Source organism: Pagrus pagrus (genome assembly GCF_965226575.1).
Source record: "Pagrus pagrus genome assembly, chromosome: 14".
In the NCBI taxonomy this organism is placed as follows: domain Eukaryota; kingdom Metazoa; phylum Chordata; class Actinopteri; order Spariformes; family Sparidae; genus Pagrus; species Pagrus pagrus.
In genome coordinates, this window is record NC_140198.1 from 6610783 (window position 1) to 6629724 (window position 18942).

General features: G+C 40.5%; 1 protein-coding gene across 6 annotated transcripts in view; it reads right to left on the reverse strand.

Annotated features, from left to right (window-relative positions):
- Nucleotides 1–5704: 5704 nt before the first annotated feature.
- Nucleotides 5705–18942, reverse strand: part of ncam1a (neural cell adhesion molecule 1a) — a 267592-nt gene continuing 254354 nt past the window's right edge. For 3 of the 6 annotated variants that reach the window (XM_084373255.1, XM_084373256.1, XM_084373257.1), the window contains 4 exons: nt 14264–14471; nt 12809–12922; nt 11773–12228; nt 5705–5876 (listed from right to left, as the gene is read on the reverse strand). In XM_084373255.1, coding sequence (XP_084229381.1) covers nt 5756–5876; nt 11773–12228; nt 12809–12922; nt 14264–14471 — 899 coding nt within the window. In that variant the 3' untranslated portion in view covers nt 5705–5755. The remainder of the gene's footprint in view (nt 5877–11772; nt 12229–12808; nt 12923–14263; nt 14472–18942) is intronic. The other 3 variants (XM_084373258.1, XM_084373259.1, XM_084373261.1) reach the window with 1 other exon arrangement.

Sequence of the window (18942 nt, forward strand, 5' to 3'; positions counted from 1 at the left end):
TTTCTATTTGTTTTTCTAACACTGTTCTTACCAAATTAATTGGCGAGATCGGGGTTCTACCAGTTGTCAGTCACTTTATTTGGAAATAAAAGTGAAAGTGAGTGCACCGGAAATATAGGTAACATCTGGCGATTTTAGATTTTGTGAACATCTTATTTAATGTTTAATTCAAAAGAAAAAGACAACACATTGCGTTTTACATCGTCAATCTCAATTGTGATTAAGTAGACTGATTTTATTTTTCTTATGTGTTCTTTGATTTACAATATGTTATTGTGCATTTTTAGGCTACAGGACTGAAGTTCTTCTACAGTCTCTTCAAAATGACCTCCATGTGGGTGGACACAATAACTCAGATTCGGTGAAAATCAATGAGCAGCTTAAAAAAAGATTATAACAGATTGTGTTATTATTTTTGTACCACTTCACCTAACTCGAGGTCTAATTATCCTCAAGGTTTTTTTTTTGTGTTGAAAATATATTTATGCACATCGGATTTGTGTAGATTGTCCTCAGGTCCGTTTGAATTTGTCCACAAGACCTCTAATAGTGCACAACTACACTTAGTACAGTGGGTCATAATTTAGTTGGAGGTTAAGTGTCTAAACTGGGATGAACAGTTTTATTGTTATATATTCACCTTTGTTTCTTGTCTAAACAAGTTAGGCTGACCTGAGGCTTTCTTTACAACCTGTCTGACTGCCTTACAAGAGATGGTCGGGGGATGGCGGTGGCATTACAGCTAGGAGGGATTTTCCAAACCTTAAGCAAGTGATTTTTGTGCCTTAACCTAACTACACCACAGTATTTTCACAACGTAAAACTGAAAAACTGTACCCAAAGATAACTGTGGTTTGCAGAAAATGTACATTTATTCTTTATTATTTATTTATTTATTGGGTTGCTTTTAGGAGATGGTTCCACTTTCTCAGATCTCAAGTAACTTTGTGAGAACACTGTTGATGAAAAAGATAGAAATGATGGAAAATCTTATATACAAAATAAAGATAAACCAGAATCATCCTTTTCCCAAGGAGTGTAAAGGACCCATCATCGATACCGGAACACATTGTGGAAATACGACACAATTCTAACAAAGCACTTTTTTCTTTTTCTTTTTTTACACCTGTGAAATGTAGTGAATGGAAAAAGAAAATCGGCAGGAAGAGGGAGATGTGAAAACCTTTAATGGACAGACACTGAGAGGAATGGAATGCATGCCATCATTTTCTTATTCAAAGGCACTGTGTCTTTCCAGTCGGCCGCTGTCAGACTTCTGTACGTTGACGTCAGGAATTCAAACTATCAGCTACGTCTTTTCACAATCAAACTATTTGCTCAACTCTATGACAAAGGACACAATGGATTCACACATTCACAGTGTACTAGCTTGCAGTCTAAAGTAGGAGGGAACACTGTACAAAGAAAAGATGGTCAGACTTGTTTTTTTTTTTTTTTTTTTTTTTAAACCTTTCAAATCCACAGCAGGGTAACTATGGCTTTAGAAAGAACATTTGAAATCCTTTTCATTTTTACGTTCAATGCATAAAAAGAAACCTTTAAACACCACAGACCAATTTTCCTTCCTGCTTAGTTAAAAGAGGCCACATTTCTTCTTCATTCATTTTTGGACCACTGAAAGGCTGTGATTAATGGCTTGAGAGTGTACATTCATTTACAGACACAGAAACAGTATTAGTCTCTCTAATTTAAGCCAGATTTCGAGTTATGTCAGTCGGCACAGTTCTCAATGAATCCTCAGAACCTGTGACTGTTGCGGCTTTTTCGTAAAGTTTGGCTGAACTTGTTGTGGTAGTTTAACTCGACGGTAATCTTACGTAGAGGATTGGTAACACGGTCACCTCTGTGTGTCTGTTCAGTGTGCATGTTGAGATGTTAACATGTGCTAAATAACCATAAACTGACATTAATCTTGATCCTCAACAAGACGAAGCGGACTAGTTGGTGTTCTGAGCTGGACAGAGATAGTCTGCTGCTGGTGAGAGTGATGCATCAGATCACAGATGCTGGGAGACAATGTCAGCATGTGCTCCGATTTACCATGATGATCAGAGAGACGGACTAGCATAAGCTTCCTCCACTAAATGGATGGATCAAGCCGATGATAAACACTTGACGTGCTTATGGAGCATTTTTGGCAGTGTTTTTGCTGGTCAGACAGTTTAACCTGACTTCCTAAGTAGAGCAACAACCATGAAAAGAAATATATTTCTCACAAAGTGTTCTCTTTTTTTTTGTTTTTTTGGGTTATGCTTCATTTTCATTCTATTGTTTCCCCTTTGAAAATCCCCTTTAAACGCCTGGAGGCTTTCAGACTGTTTAATGTCTGCATCGAAATTAGGTAACAATCCAGGATTAGACTAGCCCAGCCAAACACGGATGCTGCGAGAATGCTAATTGTCGCCACATGCAAAACTAAATGCATTTTGCTGGCTTGTTTTCCTAGCTTTAGCATTTCATGGTTTTTGTTTCAGCAGTAAAATGATTACATGTATTTACATGAAATTAAATACACTACAGCTGCCTAGCAGGCTATATTCAGTTATACAGCTGTATGAGGGTTTTTGAACATGCACAATGAACAGAGATATTTAAAGGACACAGATAATGATCATGTAATCAGTCCTCTCATCGAAGAAATCAGTGCAGTCCTTTAAAGTGGTACTACTAAAGTCAAACTTGTCCAATTTCAAAACAAATGTTAAATAATACAATGTGTGTGCTCTCTTTGTGGCTTTGTTTAACTTAACAAATCTGAATTTTGGTGATTTTTAGAGTGTCTTCAATCACAAAAAGACAACATCTGCAGGCCAACTGTGGCTCGTTTAATAACTTCCAGACATTTTCCAGAGAATTTCCAGTAAGTTGGACCTTGTGCTGAGATTATGGTGATCAAGTGAATGTTGAGTAAAGTGATCAACTGTACTAAACCTACAATACATGTCACGTCACTGCAGGCACGAGCTAATTAAAGACGGAGATGAAAGATGGTGGAAGCAGTGGTGACACAAACGCACACTGACATCAGTCGTGGTGAAAGAGAGAAGAACGACGGCCGAGGGCGTCAGATGTTTGGTCTCGAAATCTCAGCAAGCTGAGCCCTCAGACCGACCGTTTATAAGCAGTGAACAATAGTGGTTAGCACAGAGAAGGCAACAATGGCTATGAACCAGAGAAGAAGGTAAATATGGTTAACCCGAGGAAACAAACTGAATAGGATATTCGAGACCAATTGCAGGCAGGGGGAAACTGGTGTGTCAAGAATTTAACGAGTTTGGCGGACAAGCCTTGCGAGGGGCTTGTTTACTTTCAACAAACATGTCTGCCTCTCAGTCCAAACCTGCTGACTGAAATTGTTCTGGCAGAACACTTATGGCCCTTTGGGTCACTGTTAAACCCCAAACCTATCAGGTAAAGAACTGGTCCGGAATGCTTAAAGGAGATATCTGGAAAGAGTGAGTTGTACGCTTGTGTGAAAGAGAAGGAGATAAAAGCGTGTTCTCACAGTGACCTAAAGAAATCGCAATATTAACAGCTCACACATAAGCTTCGAAGAACGCGGTTTATATGGGGGTTGGAATTGAAAGTCTATTGAGCTCCCGGGATGAGACGGTCTACAGAGGATTCACCTCGGCTTCAATTTCTAGTTCAGATCGCGAACTTCACAGACGCCAAAACTAAAAGGTGGTCCTCATCGACTTGGGAGGTCAGAAATTACCAGCAGTGAGTTGCCCCTCGAATGTCCAGAAAGGACATAGTTCATTTCATTTCATGGATGACTGGCAGACAGTGAACCATGTTACTGGTAAATCTATCTATATAATTTAATTAATATTTACTACAAGAAGAACCTGGCTTCTATTATTGACGTCCTCTAGCACATTTTTAGATTGATCCAGCTCAGTTAACATACAGCAGTATATTTTGGCCACATGATCATTTTCTGACTTCACGAGTTGGTGAGGACAGAAAGCAGTGTGAGCAATTGACTGGTGGATTTTTAGGATACATAAGACACAAAGGAAACACCAGCAGTTTCCATTAAATTTAGGCAGAATAAGGCAGAATTTGTCGTTATGGATTTTAAAACCCAAGTTGACCTGCACTGAATCTTCGATAACTGGACTATAAGGGATGTGGCCCCTGAAAAGAAACACAGCTTTAATCTTCAATGTGACCATTTCTTTACCCGAAACCCAACGAAACCCTGTCTCCTAAAGAACACGCTCATACAGCTCAGACGATACAGCAAATACATTTTGAAAGAAATTTAATGTCATCATGATTACGATATCTTGTATTTCATTTGCTTTCCTGGAAACGTCCACTGAAGCATGACAGGCGGTTTTATGGATCCAACTAATAGGACTTGGGTAAGGGTTAGGGAAAGAGCTGGTTCATTACAACTTTCTATACAAGATCAAACCAAATCGCCACAGCACTGTGTCAGCATTGGAGAAAGGTCAGACTGCACCCATAATCACTTGGGGATAGGGGGAAAAAATGCTCTGATGTGTTTGAATTTCAAAGCCCAGAATGAAGCATTGGTGTCCCTGCAAAATAGAGTCAAGGGCAACTTGTTTCGCAGGTGTTTTGGGCACGCGAGCACTGGCATCAAAATGGCTCAATGTACTGTCAGCGACCAGGTTAGGGTTAGGGTCGCTCGCCATTTTTAGAATAAAGGTTGTTAGCTTGGAGATTGTTGTCGTTTTCCGTAGCAACAGGGATTATAAAAACGGTGAGGCGCAGATAGCAAAAAGGGAATAGAAAAACATTATCCTTGTTTCTTTCATAATGTATTAGCTGAAAGCATTTACCAATATACATGTACTGTATAAGCAGAACTTTTAGAGAGACAGGGTTGAAACCTCTGAACCTTGATTTTAACAGCGTGATAAATCTCTCTCCCGTGTCTTCTTTCACTTCTCATAGCTTTAGGCTAAATGATTTTTCTGGACCAGAACCATATGGAGACAACATTTAAGGAACAAAAAACAAAAAAAAAAAACATCTAAAGAGGAACCAAATGACAGCAACATGTACAGAAATACAGTAACTTTTGCAAAAACAGGCATGCTAATGCTCTAATCTCTAGCCCTGGAAATAACACATTAAAAAAAGCTAAATAGGCAGTAACGTCTGCACATTATTTAAACACAACAAAATATCGACAAAGGAATAAAAGACCCATAATCCATTACCACGATGATGACCATACTGCATAAAGAATAGTAGTATTGGTAATGTACCAGTCCTTATGTGTGTGTGTGTGTGTGTGTGTGTGTGTGTGTGTGGGCAGTAATCTGTGAAGTAAAGCTACAGTCCAACCATGTTTATCTAGAGGAAAATAGTATAGATTCTGCTCTGTATTAAACAGCTGATCGATTTAATATTACATACAAGATAGAGGGTGAACTACAAGTATGAATTTCTCTTTTTTTATGTGACAGATAAACAAATAGAAACTGACGTAAAAGGAACTAAGGCATGTGCATGAGGTCTTTACATTTTCCTGGTCAGAAGACACTGTAGAAAGAGACCCATGATTTCTTTTTTTTTTTTTTTTAGCTTTTCTGTTGCTTTTTGTTGTTTTTTCTGATGGGTGGTGTGTGACATTGCTTTGAGGTTTCAGTGACTGTGACCCCCCCTTTTAAACCCGAAAAAAACCCCCACACCCGACCACCCTCCCCACCCCGACCGCCCTCTTCTTCCCCGCTGCTCTCGGACGAGGAAATTACGCTTTACTCTCGTTGCCGTTCGTTTGGGGAGCCTCGTTGGGAACCGTCTTCACCTCGGCCGTGGCGTTCTTCACCTCCGTCTCGCCTTTGGTCTTATCGTCCTTCACAGTCTTACCGCTACGGCGACAAACGCAGGAGTGGGAATAAAACAGAAAGAGACAAAAAAAAGAGAGGAGATTCTGTTAACAGCGAATCACTAAGTCTTTCTCTTACAGCTAAACTGTCTGCACTGAGCTGGCTTTTGTGTCATTTTTCAAAGAAAGAAAGGAGAAAAAAAAATGGGGGGAAAAACATGCAAGATGCTTTGAGGGAATTTGTTTTCCCTCCTGGAACTGAATGCATTTCACACATAATGGGATCAAGCTCACTATCCTAGCCAGACATCAAATAAGAGTACATGGATGTCACAGCTATTTTCAAGGAACAATGAATGCCGATGTGGAATGAGACAGGGCTGGTACAGTAGGCACAATGCATGAAGGAATGAAAGACTGAGGCATAACCTACAACACAAACTACAATACACAAGAGGATTACACGCCGTCTGGACTCAGCCAAGACACAATGGAAAGAGACTTTAAAGCTGTACTTCACTTAAGTCGAACATTTTCTGGTGTTAGCATATGTGCGCTTGGAATATATTCTCCAGTAATGTGCTGCTGCTGCTTCCATTTTGAAAAATAAGCTCCACTGCTGTGTCACACACAGTCATCGCTCCTGTCCTCAAATAGCAATTTTAATCAATCCACTTCTTCTCTCTCTTCTGCTGACACATATACATGCTCTCTGAGGGCCTTACAGCGAGAGTTAGGCCAGGAACTGCCCCAAATACAGGATCCATAAATACATTTAAAACTCACAGACTTCAAACTGAGACAGCCTGTGTGTACATGTCTTCATGCTAGAAGTGATCTTTGAAAAACTTTGGTCCCTAATGTTACTTTAATAATGCATTATTGTCTATATAAACAAGCCCGAAGTCTGGAGCTGACTCCACTAGCATCCCCTGGAGGCTGCAGTGATCACTACATCCCACAACATGGCGATGTAAAGACTTCAGGCCTGAGGGTTGAAGAACATGGAGTCTGAAAAAACATAATTCCCTTGAGAGCATTGTCAGCATACTTCGTGGCAATTGCTGACAATTTTACCTGTCAAAGCTTTTTTTTTTCCACAGATGAAGCTTAATTCAGTTTGAATTAGCTGAACTAGGAGATTAGATTTATAATATCAATGCATGATGGACTGGTCTTAGAGAACAAGTGATAACACTGCACATTTTTAGGATACAGAGTCTGAGAGAAGCCATCTTCAGTCCTCAACTTGCTGCAGTGTCTGACGGTTAAAGGGACATTCACCTTATTTATCCACTATTGTTTTAGTGGGAGTTGCAGAGTTTTGGAGATATCGACCGCAGAGGTGTCTGCCCTTTCTCAATTATCAATTATTTCGACAGCAATGTCTCTCTACAGAAATAATGACCCGGTTACTCAAGATAACGTAAGAAATATTTAATTTCTACTGCCGAAAAAAGTCTTTTTGAGCTCCAGTGCATCATGTGATGTTGTCATTCAAAGCCTGGTGCAGGAAGCAGGAGGTAAACATCAATGGCTTTGTGCGTAGCTGAGCTGTAACGTTGGTAAGCTCAATGGTGACGCACATAAGATAAATAAATAGCACTACAGATATGAGGAAAAGTATGTATTTTTGTGATTTTGAGGTGAAGTGTCCCTTTAAACTCTAAAATGCTTTCATGCATCACTTCTACGTCGATCTAAAGTCAATGGGCACTACATTGCTTTCATGGAAGTGAATTATACTTCTAATGTACTGTAACAATCCAGGCTATTGTTCTCTCGGATGCTCTCACATGTTCAAGAGCAATTCAGAACTACTCCTACAGATTGAAACGCGGTTTTGAAACTTTGTTTTGAACCTGCTGAGTAGCAACATCATAAAAGGCATTATGTATGTGATCTGAAGGCCTTCTATAGTCTGTGGAAAAAATCTACAAAGATACATCTCTACTCAAGAGAGAGAAAGGGGTCCTGAGGAAGAGTGTGTCACTCAGAAATCCAATAAACCCTCAAGAAGCCTGACAAGACATTTCAGTGCTGGGATGCTGAAGAAGGATCACCACATAGATCAGTGGGAGAGCTCCGCTTCAGTCTTGTCAAAGAGTTATGAAGAAAAATCCCCCCAATGACAAGTTTGGTTATATCAAGGTGATGTTGAGCTGACAAGCGCCTTGCTTCCAACTAGCTCTCAACTCCCCATACTTCATCACTGACATCTTCCTCTGGCCATCTGAGTGAGCAAAGCATAAGACGAAGGAGGCGGAGAAAGAGGACTGATTGTCAGTAAGCCTCTGTAATTCGTCTTCTGCCATCGCTTTCTCATCATCCTCACAGGGTGTCAGAAATCAGGGAGATCTGCAGACTGTGGGGCAAAACCTACAAATAATAACCCTTCAAAGCGCTTCATGTGAGGGCTTTCTACAGAAAACAGAAAACAGGAGGTGTCTCTCTGAGATCCTGAGATTGGCATTTTAATTGGCCTTCAGTATCCATTATCCTTCATCGAAATGTAGAGGACACAGAGCAGTGAAGAGGCACTGCTGGAGGTCACTTTGTGACGACTATTTAATTTACTTGAACAAACTCATTCAGGCCTGCACAACTGAGAGGGGCTGGAGTCTTCTGAAGAGTTCTCCACAAGAAGATTCCTCTTCACTTTTAGTTAACAGGAGTTTGACTTTTTTTGGTGAGACTCACAGACTCCAGCTAAACACTGTGAGCTCTGTCAGCTGTGTTATTTGCAGCCTTGTGGTTAATATTTGAACAGTCAGCTATAGATTACATGCCGTGGGTCGCTTACTTTAACATGGCAGATAAACAAACACAAGTATGACTGTTTTAAGTTTGTCAAAACAAACTGAGGGCATGATGAACATTTGCTTACACTATGTGGACAGGCATATGATTCGAAGAACTTGAGGTTTATTTTTAATGGTTTTGGCCATCAGTTATAGTAACATGGCACTCATCCAAGTAATGTGGTGTCACCAAGGCGTCATTAAACAGAGTCTAATAGGGCAAAAAAATAATAATAAGAAAAAAAATCGATCCATGATTTCAGCCAGATAATATAGACCGCTGTATTTGGAGATCTAAATTATCTGCAAAATATTTACACACAATTAAATGCAAAAAGAAATGTTTCTATTGAGTCAACCACTGAAATGACTCTGAGGTCACTTCTCATTAAAGCGTGCCTCGTTCCTGTGTGTTCACAATTGCATCAGGATTTCATTTTGGACCCAGTGTTTTAAAGCTGCTGTAGGCTTTACTGTCGTTTTAGATCATTTCCTGTCCATTTTGCAATTGCACATGAACATGCAGCAACAATCGGCAGACACAGCAGCAAACAATCCTGCTCTCTGTGCTTTCATGAACAGACAGGACCACCTCTGTATGGAGTTCTCTGACCAAACACTCTATAACAATGATCACTGTTGATAGAGAGAGCTTAACTGTAATAAAATATATTACTTAGAGCAGCATTAATTGTTTTAAAGCCAAAGTAAACGCATCAGCCTCAGATCACAGGAAGACTCTCCTATAATGGTCAAAGTTGAAACAGGAAATTGTTCGAAACAAAATCTTACAGTTCTACCAACTTCATCTTCACTTCTTCTTCATTGATTGTGTTTCTTGCCCCATTTGACTTGCCGTATTCCCTAATCTTGGCAATTAACTTTGTTAAATACAATGTAATTCACAGGAATGACGGCCACATCTACACATTCCTTCAATCCACATTAGAATCACTTCACATATTTATGTATGTTGCTTGAGGTGCTGCTCGTATCGCAGATATCGCCGGAAGACCTGGAGTGTGAAGTTGTGTTGTAAAACAAAAGAAGCATCATTCAGCTACATGTTGCCCAGAGTGATGCAGCAACATGTTAATCAGTGACATATAAAGAGGCTGTATGGCAGGAGAAATGTGGACTCTGTGATGTGAGCAAACAAACAGGTGGAGGGTGGAGGTGGCGGCTGAATGGAGACAGACATGCGCTGGTGGCATCCCGATGGATTGTATAATTGTGCCATTTATTTATTAAAACATTCTTAAAGGAGAATTCCACCCCAAAATGTTCCTACAATTATAATCAGCCTGAGTCAGGTGTTGCAGATAATTTCTTTTGTAGGATGCAATTCTTTCATTTTCTTCGACTTAATTTTTTTAATGGGCATTTAAACCCCCCCAAAATACTTAAATGTTTCTAATAAAAAGTGGATGTATGTAAAGCTACCGTATTACTGGCTATTCATGCAGCTTTTTGAAAACTGGGTCAAGCTACAATCACAGCTGTGCTCCCTCTTCAAACCGATGTTTCGGTCTCTTGCTGCATTTCATTCAGGGATAATGAGGCTGTTGTCAGTGGGAACATTGGTATCTCTGCCTCTGGATCTTTTCCTAAAATATATATATTTATTGAACACTGATGCCAAGCCCACGGCCAAACATATTTTCGGTGGGTGATCAGGCAACAGAATGAACTGAAAGGCAGCAGTGCTCAGAAGCGCTGATTTTGCTGTTATTTTTAACCTCGCTTGTTTGGAACACTCCTTCAAAATGTAATGGAGATGAGAAACCTTTTGATCTCAGCTACATGAATGTTTGAGGCTGACAGCAATAACCGCTGTGTCTGTATTTCAGGTCTTTAGGTCTACACACACACAGACATTATTGAAAACAAGTACTTCCCTCAATGTTTTTGGCCTCTCATCCAGACGCAATCTTTTAGGTCACCTAAACAGAGATGTTTGAAAAATGGCTTCTAAGTTGGTTGGCTGGTTTCGGGGTATGTTTTCAGTGTGTACATGTATAACAGAGCGTTTGGGTAATGATGGCATCATCACCTCAATTTGCACATGCTGATTGTTGCTTTGCGTAAAGAGCCTGTGCCTGAAGCGGCAACAATAGAGAAGCCAAGTCCTGACACTTCTGGTGTGGCCCACGGGACCTTATTTCTGCAAAGTACTACTGTCAAGAGCGAGAGACAAAGATATTTTTTAACTCGTCTGAACTGTGCCATGATTAATGCAGATGCTGTTTGTCAATTTAAAACATCTTTTTACCAGTCAAGAAAGTCACAGCTTGTCATAAAGACAGTAAGATACCATTCAGTTTGCGTGAAAGCGTTCGGTGAGGTATCGTCTCACTCAGTGTACATCACCAGCAACAACATGGCCGTCAACTTGGCACAGAAAGGTTAACAAATGCAACAAATCTAGCCATATGTATAGCGAGCCAGTAGACCGGACTGCATCTTCAAGGGTTCGGTTGTGGGTTTTGGTGAGCGTTAAATGAGACAACACTCATGATACTGTCAAGTGTGTGGTTTTTCTAAATACAGACTTTCTTTCTTAGTATACTTGAGTGGTTTTATGACAAACTGTGGCGTTCTTCAGTTGGAAAATTATCTTTTAAGTTGACAAACACATGTGTAGGTCATGGCACAATTAAAACCTGATCGAAATAATGTCTCTTGGCGTTCACTACCATACATATTTTCTCTGAAATAAGGTCCCGTAGTGGTCAACAGGACTTTGCCTGTCTGTGGTGGACTACTGATCTGTTTACGTTGGGTTACGTTGAGAGTTGTCAAATAAATAAAGGTGAAGAATGAGGTGTAAAAATACTATAAATTAGTATATAATAGCTACTACGGTACAGTCAGAATGTTTTTCTCTAGGATTTGACGTATCATTGATTTAGATTTTATCGTTACCTAGTGCTACAGTCGTTTGAGTGTTTGGAATAGTTTTTGCATTGTCACGTAGACATCTGTGGATTTTTACTATTTTTTTAAAGACATTGGATACGTGTAGTCAAGACCTTAGGGTGGATATTCCCTTTAAAAATGTCACAATTCCAGCTATTGGGATGCTACCAGAGCAGAAGCTGAGGAGGTTGAGGAATGGGGATATGGCAGTGTTCATACTCATTTTGGGCCGGTGTGGTCGAGTCTGTGCACAGGGCATTGGGCGCATCCTTGGCTGGGCCGTCTACTTGTAAGTCCTTACTCTGGGTGCTGTCAGGGGCTTTGACTTGGTCACGCTGGCTCTGCTGCGCGTCAGCAGTAGCAGAGGGCGGGCTGACTGGCTCTGAGGGTGTAGGGTTGGACGAGGGGGGAACTTTAGGGGTGTCGCTCAGGTCAACCAGGGGCCCAACATCAGGTTGGGTGTTAGCTTTAAGCGAACTGGGCTGGGCAGCAGGACTGTTTTTGGGGGAGGACTTGGCAGGGGCGGCTTTGGTTGGGCTGGAGGCGCTGGTGGTTAGCGTGGTGCACTCGCTAGCAGGACTGCTCTGTGCCGTGCTAAAGCTCTCGGCAACTGAGTTAGTAGCAGTGGAGGGGAGCAAGTTTACCACCGGGGAGGTGGTGTCTGCAGCGGCAGGCCTGTTTGGGGGGGAGGAGCGGGACAAATGAAGGAGGAGGGGGAAGGGTGAGGTGAGGGGAAGGTGAGGGGGAGAAAGAAAAAGGATAACGAGAGAAATATAGGGGGAGAGTGCAGGTCAGGGCATAAACAAGGCAGAGTGAGTGCTACTGTGCTGCTGTGAAAAAGTAAAATCTACATTCAAAATGTTAGCAACAAAACATTTGTGAAGAGGTAAACAAAAAATAATACAATAAATTATAGCAAGAAGGTGGGAGTTTTGGGATTAGGGTGCTAATAAGGTTTTCAAAATAAAAGGAAGACCCAGAAGAAAGCAGGTCTTGGTTCTGAATGCGTCTAAAGGGGTTTTACGTAGCTTGGCAGCCCCACTGTGACACTGCTACATTGTGGTGTGAAAAGACAGACAGGTTTCTATAGAAATGAAAGGGTAACTATAAAATCTGATAAACTCAAAGGCCCCTAACAATGTATAGTGGTAATTAATAAAGTTTTTACTTTTAGGTCTTTCAGCCAAACCCGTAAAAGATAGGCCTAAGTTTGTGACGCCCCACGACTGGACAACTGGACCTGTTCCATACTTACTCAGGTTCTGTCAAAGGTGTGGTCTCGTTAGGCTCGGTAGGACCCCCTCCTTGGTTTGGGGTGTTTTCTTCCTCCGTTCTCACCTCAACAATGGGCTCCTTAGACTCATCTTTCCTGTTGTCAGAGGGCAACAGACAGCTAACGAGTTAATACGCTAACTTTATCTGCTGTTAATATGTTGTGCATCACAGAAGAGAGTGTGGCACACTATTCTAGGCCAGACAGAGGACTGGAGGTGTCCCACATACACTGTGACGCACATGTCTGCCCACCCCGCACTGAAAAGGCTATTTAAAGGAACGTTCTAGTCATCAGCAGCAATTGTAAAAGTTGTGGTTAAGGGCCTATAACATGCAAAAACACTGGAATAGTCCTTTAAGCTGTCAAGCGTACTCTTTCATTCCAACATTTGATCATCCTCCATCTGCATCCACCTGCAGGCTCTGATTGTAGCTTTCCCCAGGGGGCTTGTCTGTTATAATCCCGCTGCTCTCTGATTGTGCCGAGCTTTAAAGTGTTTGCTTGCCGCGAGTGACAGCTCGGTGCCGAATATCAACTCGGTACATACAATGATTCATTTCTCAATAAATCTGTTTCATGTGAGCTGCGGAGTTGAAATATTTATTTGTTGTGCTGCGTTGTGAAGTTTACAGCTGGCACAATGAGAGACAGTCGAATGTATTGAACAGAAGTTTTGATCAAACAGTGGCTGAAATGCAAAACTGACACGGCGAGATGTTCACAATAGTTATCTGTGATATACAGAGATACTGTTTTTAGTGGAAAGTCAACCTCTCTGCTTGTTTTTCTACTGTCCAATGAACAATTCTGAATAAACAAATTGTCTAAATGTGTCTACATTTGTCTTATGGTTTTATTTACTTATTACATATACAGTATTTAACTTCTGAGTTATTGTACATAAACTGTAGATGGACTGGGAAGTTTCATAAAGTAACACATTTACAGAGATAAACCTGATAGGCGATCATATTTAATGCATATATCTATTTTTTCACTGTTTTCTTGAACAGTTATCAACAATAATATATAGTAATTTACATAATTTTGACTATAAAATCGGATGCGTGTTCTTTATAGCGGTGATACACAGGAATTTCTAGTTTTTATTTATTTACTTTTAACATTTTTTTTTCTGTGAGAGCCTGAAGTGACATCTTCAAATCACTTTTGTTCGACTAACCAACAGATTAAACCCGAAAAACTCTTCATTTACTATCAAAAATGACAAGGAAAGGCAGCAAATCCTTACATTTAAGATGTTCTTTGACGATTAATAGATTATAGTTGAGAGCAACCAAAACAATGAGCTGAAAGACACTAGAAAGCCCCATAGAGGTGAGGTGAACAGAGAGGTGGTCACAATTATCTGCAGGGTCTTTATGCTGTTGTCATGTTACACAGCCATTGTCTCATAGGATGAGTTTAACCTACGTGAACGCTGCCTTGCCCTCCTCCATGTCCTTGCTCTTAGCCCCCGGCCCGGCCTTCCCACAGAAGTTCACAGCGATGCACATGAGGAGTCCGCACTTGTTGAGGAAGTAGCAGGTGACGTCCACGCCCACCAACAGCAGGAAAAAGACAACGATGAGGATGCCTACGATGGCTCCGGTGCCCAGGCCTGAGCCACCGCCCATGGCATCTGAAGGGCAGGGACAGGGAGAAGGGGGGGAGACACAAGCACAACAGGCAAGAAAGACAGGGGGGAGAAGAGGAGAGAGGAAAGGGTTTAACATGAAGGAGAGGGGACAGAAAGAAAGTTAGAAAAGAGAGAGGGAGAGATGATGAGGAACGCAGTCAAGCTTTTAATACACAGCCTCAGGTTTTAGTTATCAAGACCTCAAGTGTGTCGTTCCTTAAAAAGGTGGAATTTGGAGACAAATGGTGCCACGGCAGCAGGAAACTAATACACTGAAACACAATAAAACCCTCATCTCTGCTTTTCACTTTACCAACCCTGTATTTACTCTTCAAAATCATCATGGCCGACACACTTGAGGTGTTCAATTTCACACACAATCACATCGCTTCCAAAGATTAAAAAACACACTCTAAATTTGTGTGTGAAGACAAACTGGATTTACAAAACAGAACAAGGGTTCTATACCGGTTTCTTTAATAAGAGGTGGGTAGTATACTATATACAGACCAGTTATATAATATTACACTGTAGTACTATAACCCTTCAATGCTAATGCCCCTGTTTGTCACATGGCTTTCATTGCACTTTGACGGAGGCTTGTGACATGTTTTAAAGGCCCAGTGTGCGTGATTTAGTGTGAGGTAACAACTCATCTCACACTTAATGCCATCTCTAGAGCCAGTGTTGGGTTTGTCCATTCTGGGCTACTGTAGAAACATGGCGGTGCAACATGGCGGAAGTCACAAAAAACTTTACGATTCTTATTTTCAGGTAATTAAACACTAAAGAAAACTTAACCACAATTATAATATTCTACTTCTGCCAAAGGTTCCCCTAAATCCTACACACTGGACCTTTGAGGCGTTTGTTTTTAATGGATATGGATTTCTGTGCCAAATTTCATGACAATCCATCCAGTGCTTGTCAAGACGTTTGGTGCAAAAGGAAGACATTAGGATCGACCCTGTCTACTATGGATTGTGTTTAAATACAACTCATTTGTCTTAGTCGGTTAGGTTTTAAGGAAGATGTAATTACTACCAGGACTATGATTGAAGGGAGAGTGTTATGTTATCATCGCCCATGAAGTATGTAGGGAGGTGATTTGTCGTTGCAGAAATGAGTACTATATAAAAGGTAATTTCAAGGAGACAGGGTTGTTGAGATACTGTCTGCACATTTTCTTCCAATCTATCTGGTAGATGTTGAGATATTTCCATGATGAAAAACCCAATTGACCTGCTACTGTTTGTCACAGGCGTTTCAAAAGATGATTTATGCACAAAGTTTGGCTATTAGTTAGGGAATGTTATTTAATCTGTGCTGCATTGTAGAGACATCTTAAAATGTTAGAAACTTAAGAAAGAAAATGGAAGGAAACCAGATTGCCAGATTTCTCAACCTTTACATCATTCGGTAACATCAAAACAGTGTAAATACTTCATATTGTATTTCTTCGATAATGCATTATTTTAAAGATTTCTTGGCCTTGAAACAAAATTGGAAAACAGTACAATATTTTAGTGGAACCTTCAGTTTTAACATTCGGTGCTGACTCGCTTTAGGAAAAAAAAATGCTTTGTATAAAGGAAGAAACTCTTGCAAACATCCATGTTTTTACCTCAGTTTTCAGAGGCAAACCACTGGAATAAACATGAGTTGTAATAACTATCAGCAGGGAACACATCAAAGATATGTGGTTCATAGGCCAGCCCTCTACTTACAGCACAACTCTTACACACCCTATAAAGAGTTCCCAAACTAATAGCTTTCAATTTTTTTTCCCCACACTTCCCATTCAATCTTTTTCTATAGCCGCTCCAAAACTTTCTCGGGAAGCGTAAAGGTTAAAAAGGGTTATCTGAGCAGCTGTTTATCTCAACATATGCAAGCAGTCATCACATTAATAATTCCACTATGAGTGCAAAGTGCAAATGCAGGTTATTTTCTCCGACAGATTACTCCACACAAACAAATGCTCATGCAGTTTATAGACAGGATGGAATAAACAGGATTTGGAGGTCCAAGGCGGCTCAGGCTTTTCCCGGCTTTGCATTTCAAGAACGGCTTTCTTCGCTTTCATCATTCCTTTTGCCATTTGGTGACATTTCTACAAACCCCGGACTATTAATTGGTAGCCACCTTTACAGCTTTGCATGCAAGCTGCAAGTGCATTTTAGTACAAGAATATCAGCAGAGGATTGTTTTAGGGAAAAAACAGTGGTTACTTTTTTTTTTTTTTAAATAACACAAGCAGCAAAACTTGTTCTGATGCCATCAGTGGACATCAAGGACAACTCAGTGCTGGCAGAGCTGCACAGGACGGCGTGCACTCAATGATTCACATGTTCTGAATTTAATTTTAGAGAAGCCACAATGACAAGCCATAAAAACTCTTTTAACATCAGGCGAGTTTTTTCACCCCACACAGACAAAACACAGGCTACTTACCACAGTACTTCAAACAGGACAAACATCTATGGTACAATGTTTACTTACTCAGTGCTAAATGGATGTGCACGGACCCCAAAATGCAAATAATCACAGAAAAATGATTACAAACAATCACATCAGCATGCCAGCATGTCTTCACTGAGTATGCCCTTTACATACTTTACTAATTGGGTAGTTATTTTTGCACATTTCACCGTACAGGCGCACAGGGAAGTAGTATTTTTCCCCAACTATGTGTTAATGAGAGCTCATTTAAAGGCAGAATGAGTAGGATTTTACTAAAAAAACATGTATAGACTCTTGATAATGACTGAAGACCCACTAGAAGTGCATGGCGGTGTCTATCTGCAGAGACCCTGCCCTCTGTCTGTATTTTCATATTGTACTGCGTTCTGGCCAAAACAGCACACTCAAATGCAGCAATCAGGTATCAGATCGAGAGAAGCTGTTGAGCTGAGGAGATGGGACCAACTTTGAAATGCACTTACAAACAACAACTGAAAAAATCCTACTCATTCCACTTTTAAGATATATCTTAGGGACCTGGGAAGTCATTAACCATGACAGCCCTGATGTTTCACAAAGTTTAACGGAGTAGAAAACAACTTTTTCCCTTTTCATTGGGGAATCAGAATGGTTGTCACCGGGTTGTAAATCCTGTGTGTCAAGAGGAAATTTGCATGAAGTTGAATCTTTTCTCAACTTACCCGCATTTTGCTGCCGGGTGCCATTTGAGTCTGTGCTTTTTAAAAGTCACCGTGATGTTCTCCCATTAAAAGACATGAAAGTGGTACTGGATGCAGAGCCCGCTTTAAAATGTCCCTTCTTTATCAGTGGGTACAGTCTGATATCCCCACATAATACTGCCTGATCCATCCCTACAATTACTGCCGATCATGGCACAAAATCAATTTACCATGTCAAATCTTCACAATCCATCGCCTGTCTGTATGAAACACAGAATCACAACATTTATAATGTTTTAAACTGGTGTTTTTTTATTTTTATAAAAGTTAATTACCTAATAGAGCATTACTGCAGCACTTAATCTTTTCAGAACCCCAATGAGACTTTTGGCTTCTCATTAAAATTAAAGACTCTCTTAGTTAGTGATGCTCTGCTTAAGGCAGTAAAGATTGCGGTTATCAATTGCTGGTGTCTGTTCAGGATCAAGTGCTCATCAAGCTGTCTGAGGAGAGCGTGAGCACTCAGTTTGAGGACCGTCTGGAAGTTTATGTAAGCTGGTATTATGAAAGTAGGGATAAGGAGCAGGAGATAGAAACACTGCAAATTTGATTTACAGTTTTTACTCACAGGTTTACTGTGCCACTGGACCTACTGACTGAACCTATATATATATTAATGGCCTCTCTATAGCCCACAGCATACTGTAAAAGCGTAGCGGAAATAAATGAAAAAAAGACATTAGCACGGTAAGGAAAATTATAAGTGATGTGCCTTACAATGCTGTGCCCATTGTGTTATTTAATGTTGTTATCTCAGAAAAAATAGGCCAAATGTAGACAATGTACTGTCACGTCAGTACACTTCTGCAGCGACAGAAGACTTTGATCTAAGCCATCAACCAAAAAAATAATAAATCAGGATTTAGTGTCGGTTCTGCCAAATTAATGTGCAGCAGTGTCTCGAGCTGCTATTCTACACTGCTGATTGATCACATAGACGCACATTTCTCGTAGAAGAGACAAAGATTCCAGTTTTTCCACCAAGAGTTGCCTCCAAGGACCAGACTGCAACGAAGCAAGTGGTTTGTTACAGTCCCGCCTGTGCACTTTAATATAATATGAATAACCAACTGTGCTTAACGACTTCAAGATTGGGCGAAATAATACTACTAAAAAATGTTTCCAACTTCCCAGTCTTTGTGTTAATGATTCTACTATCTTTTGGCATCCATCACATTTTTATATATATATAAAATATTCCTTTGAGCATCTATAAATGTCATTCCTGCGCCTGTGGGATAATAAGTATCTATGGAGACTCATCGTGCCCT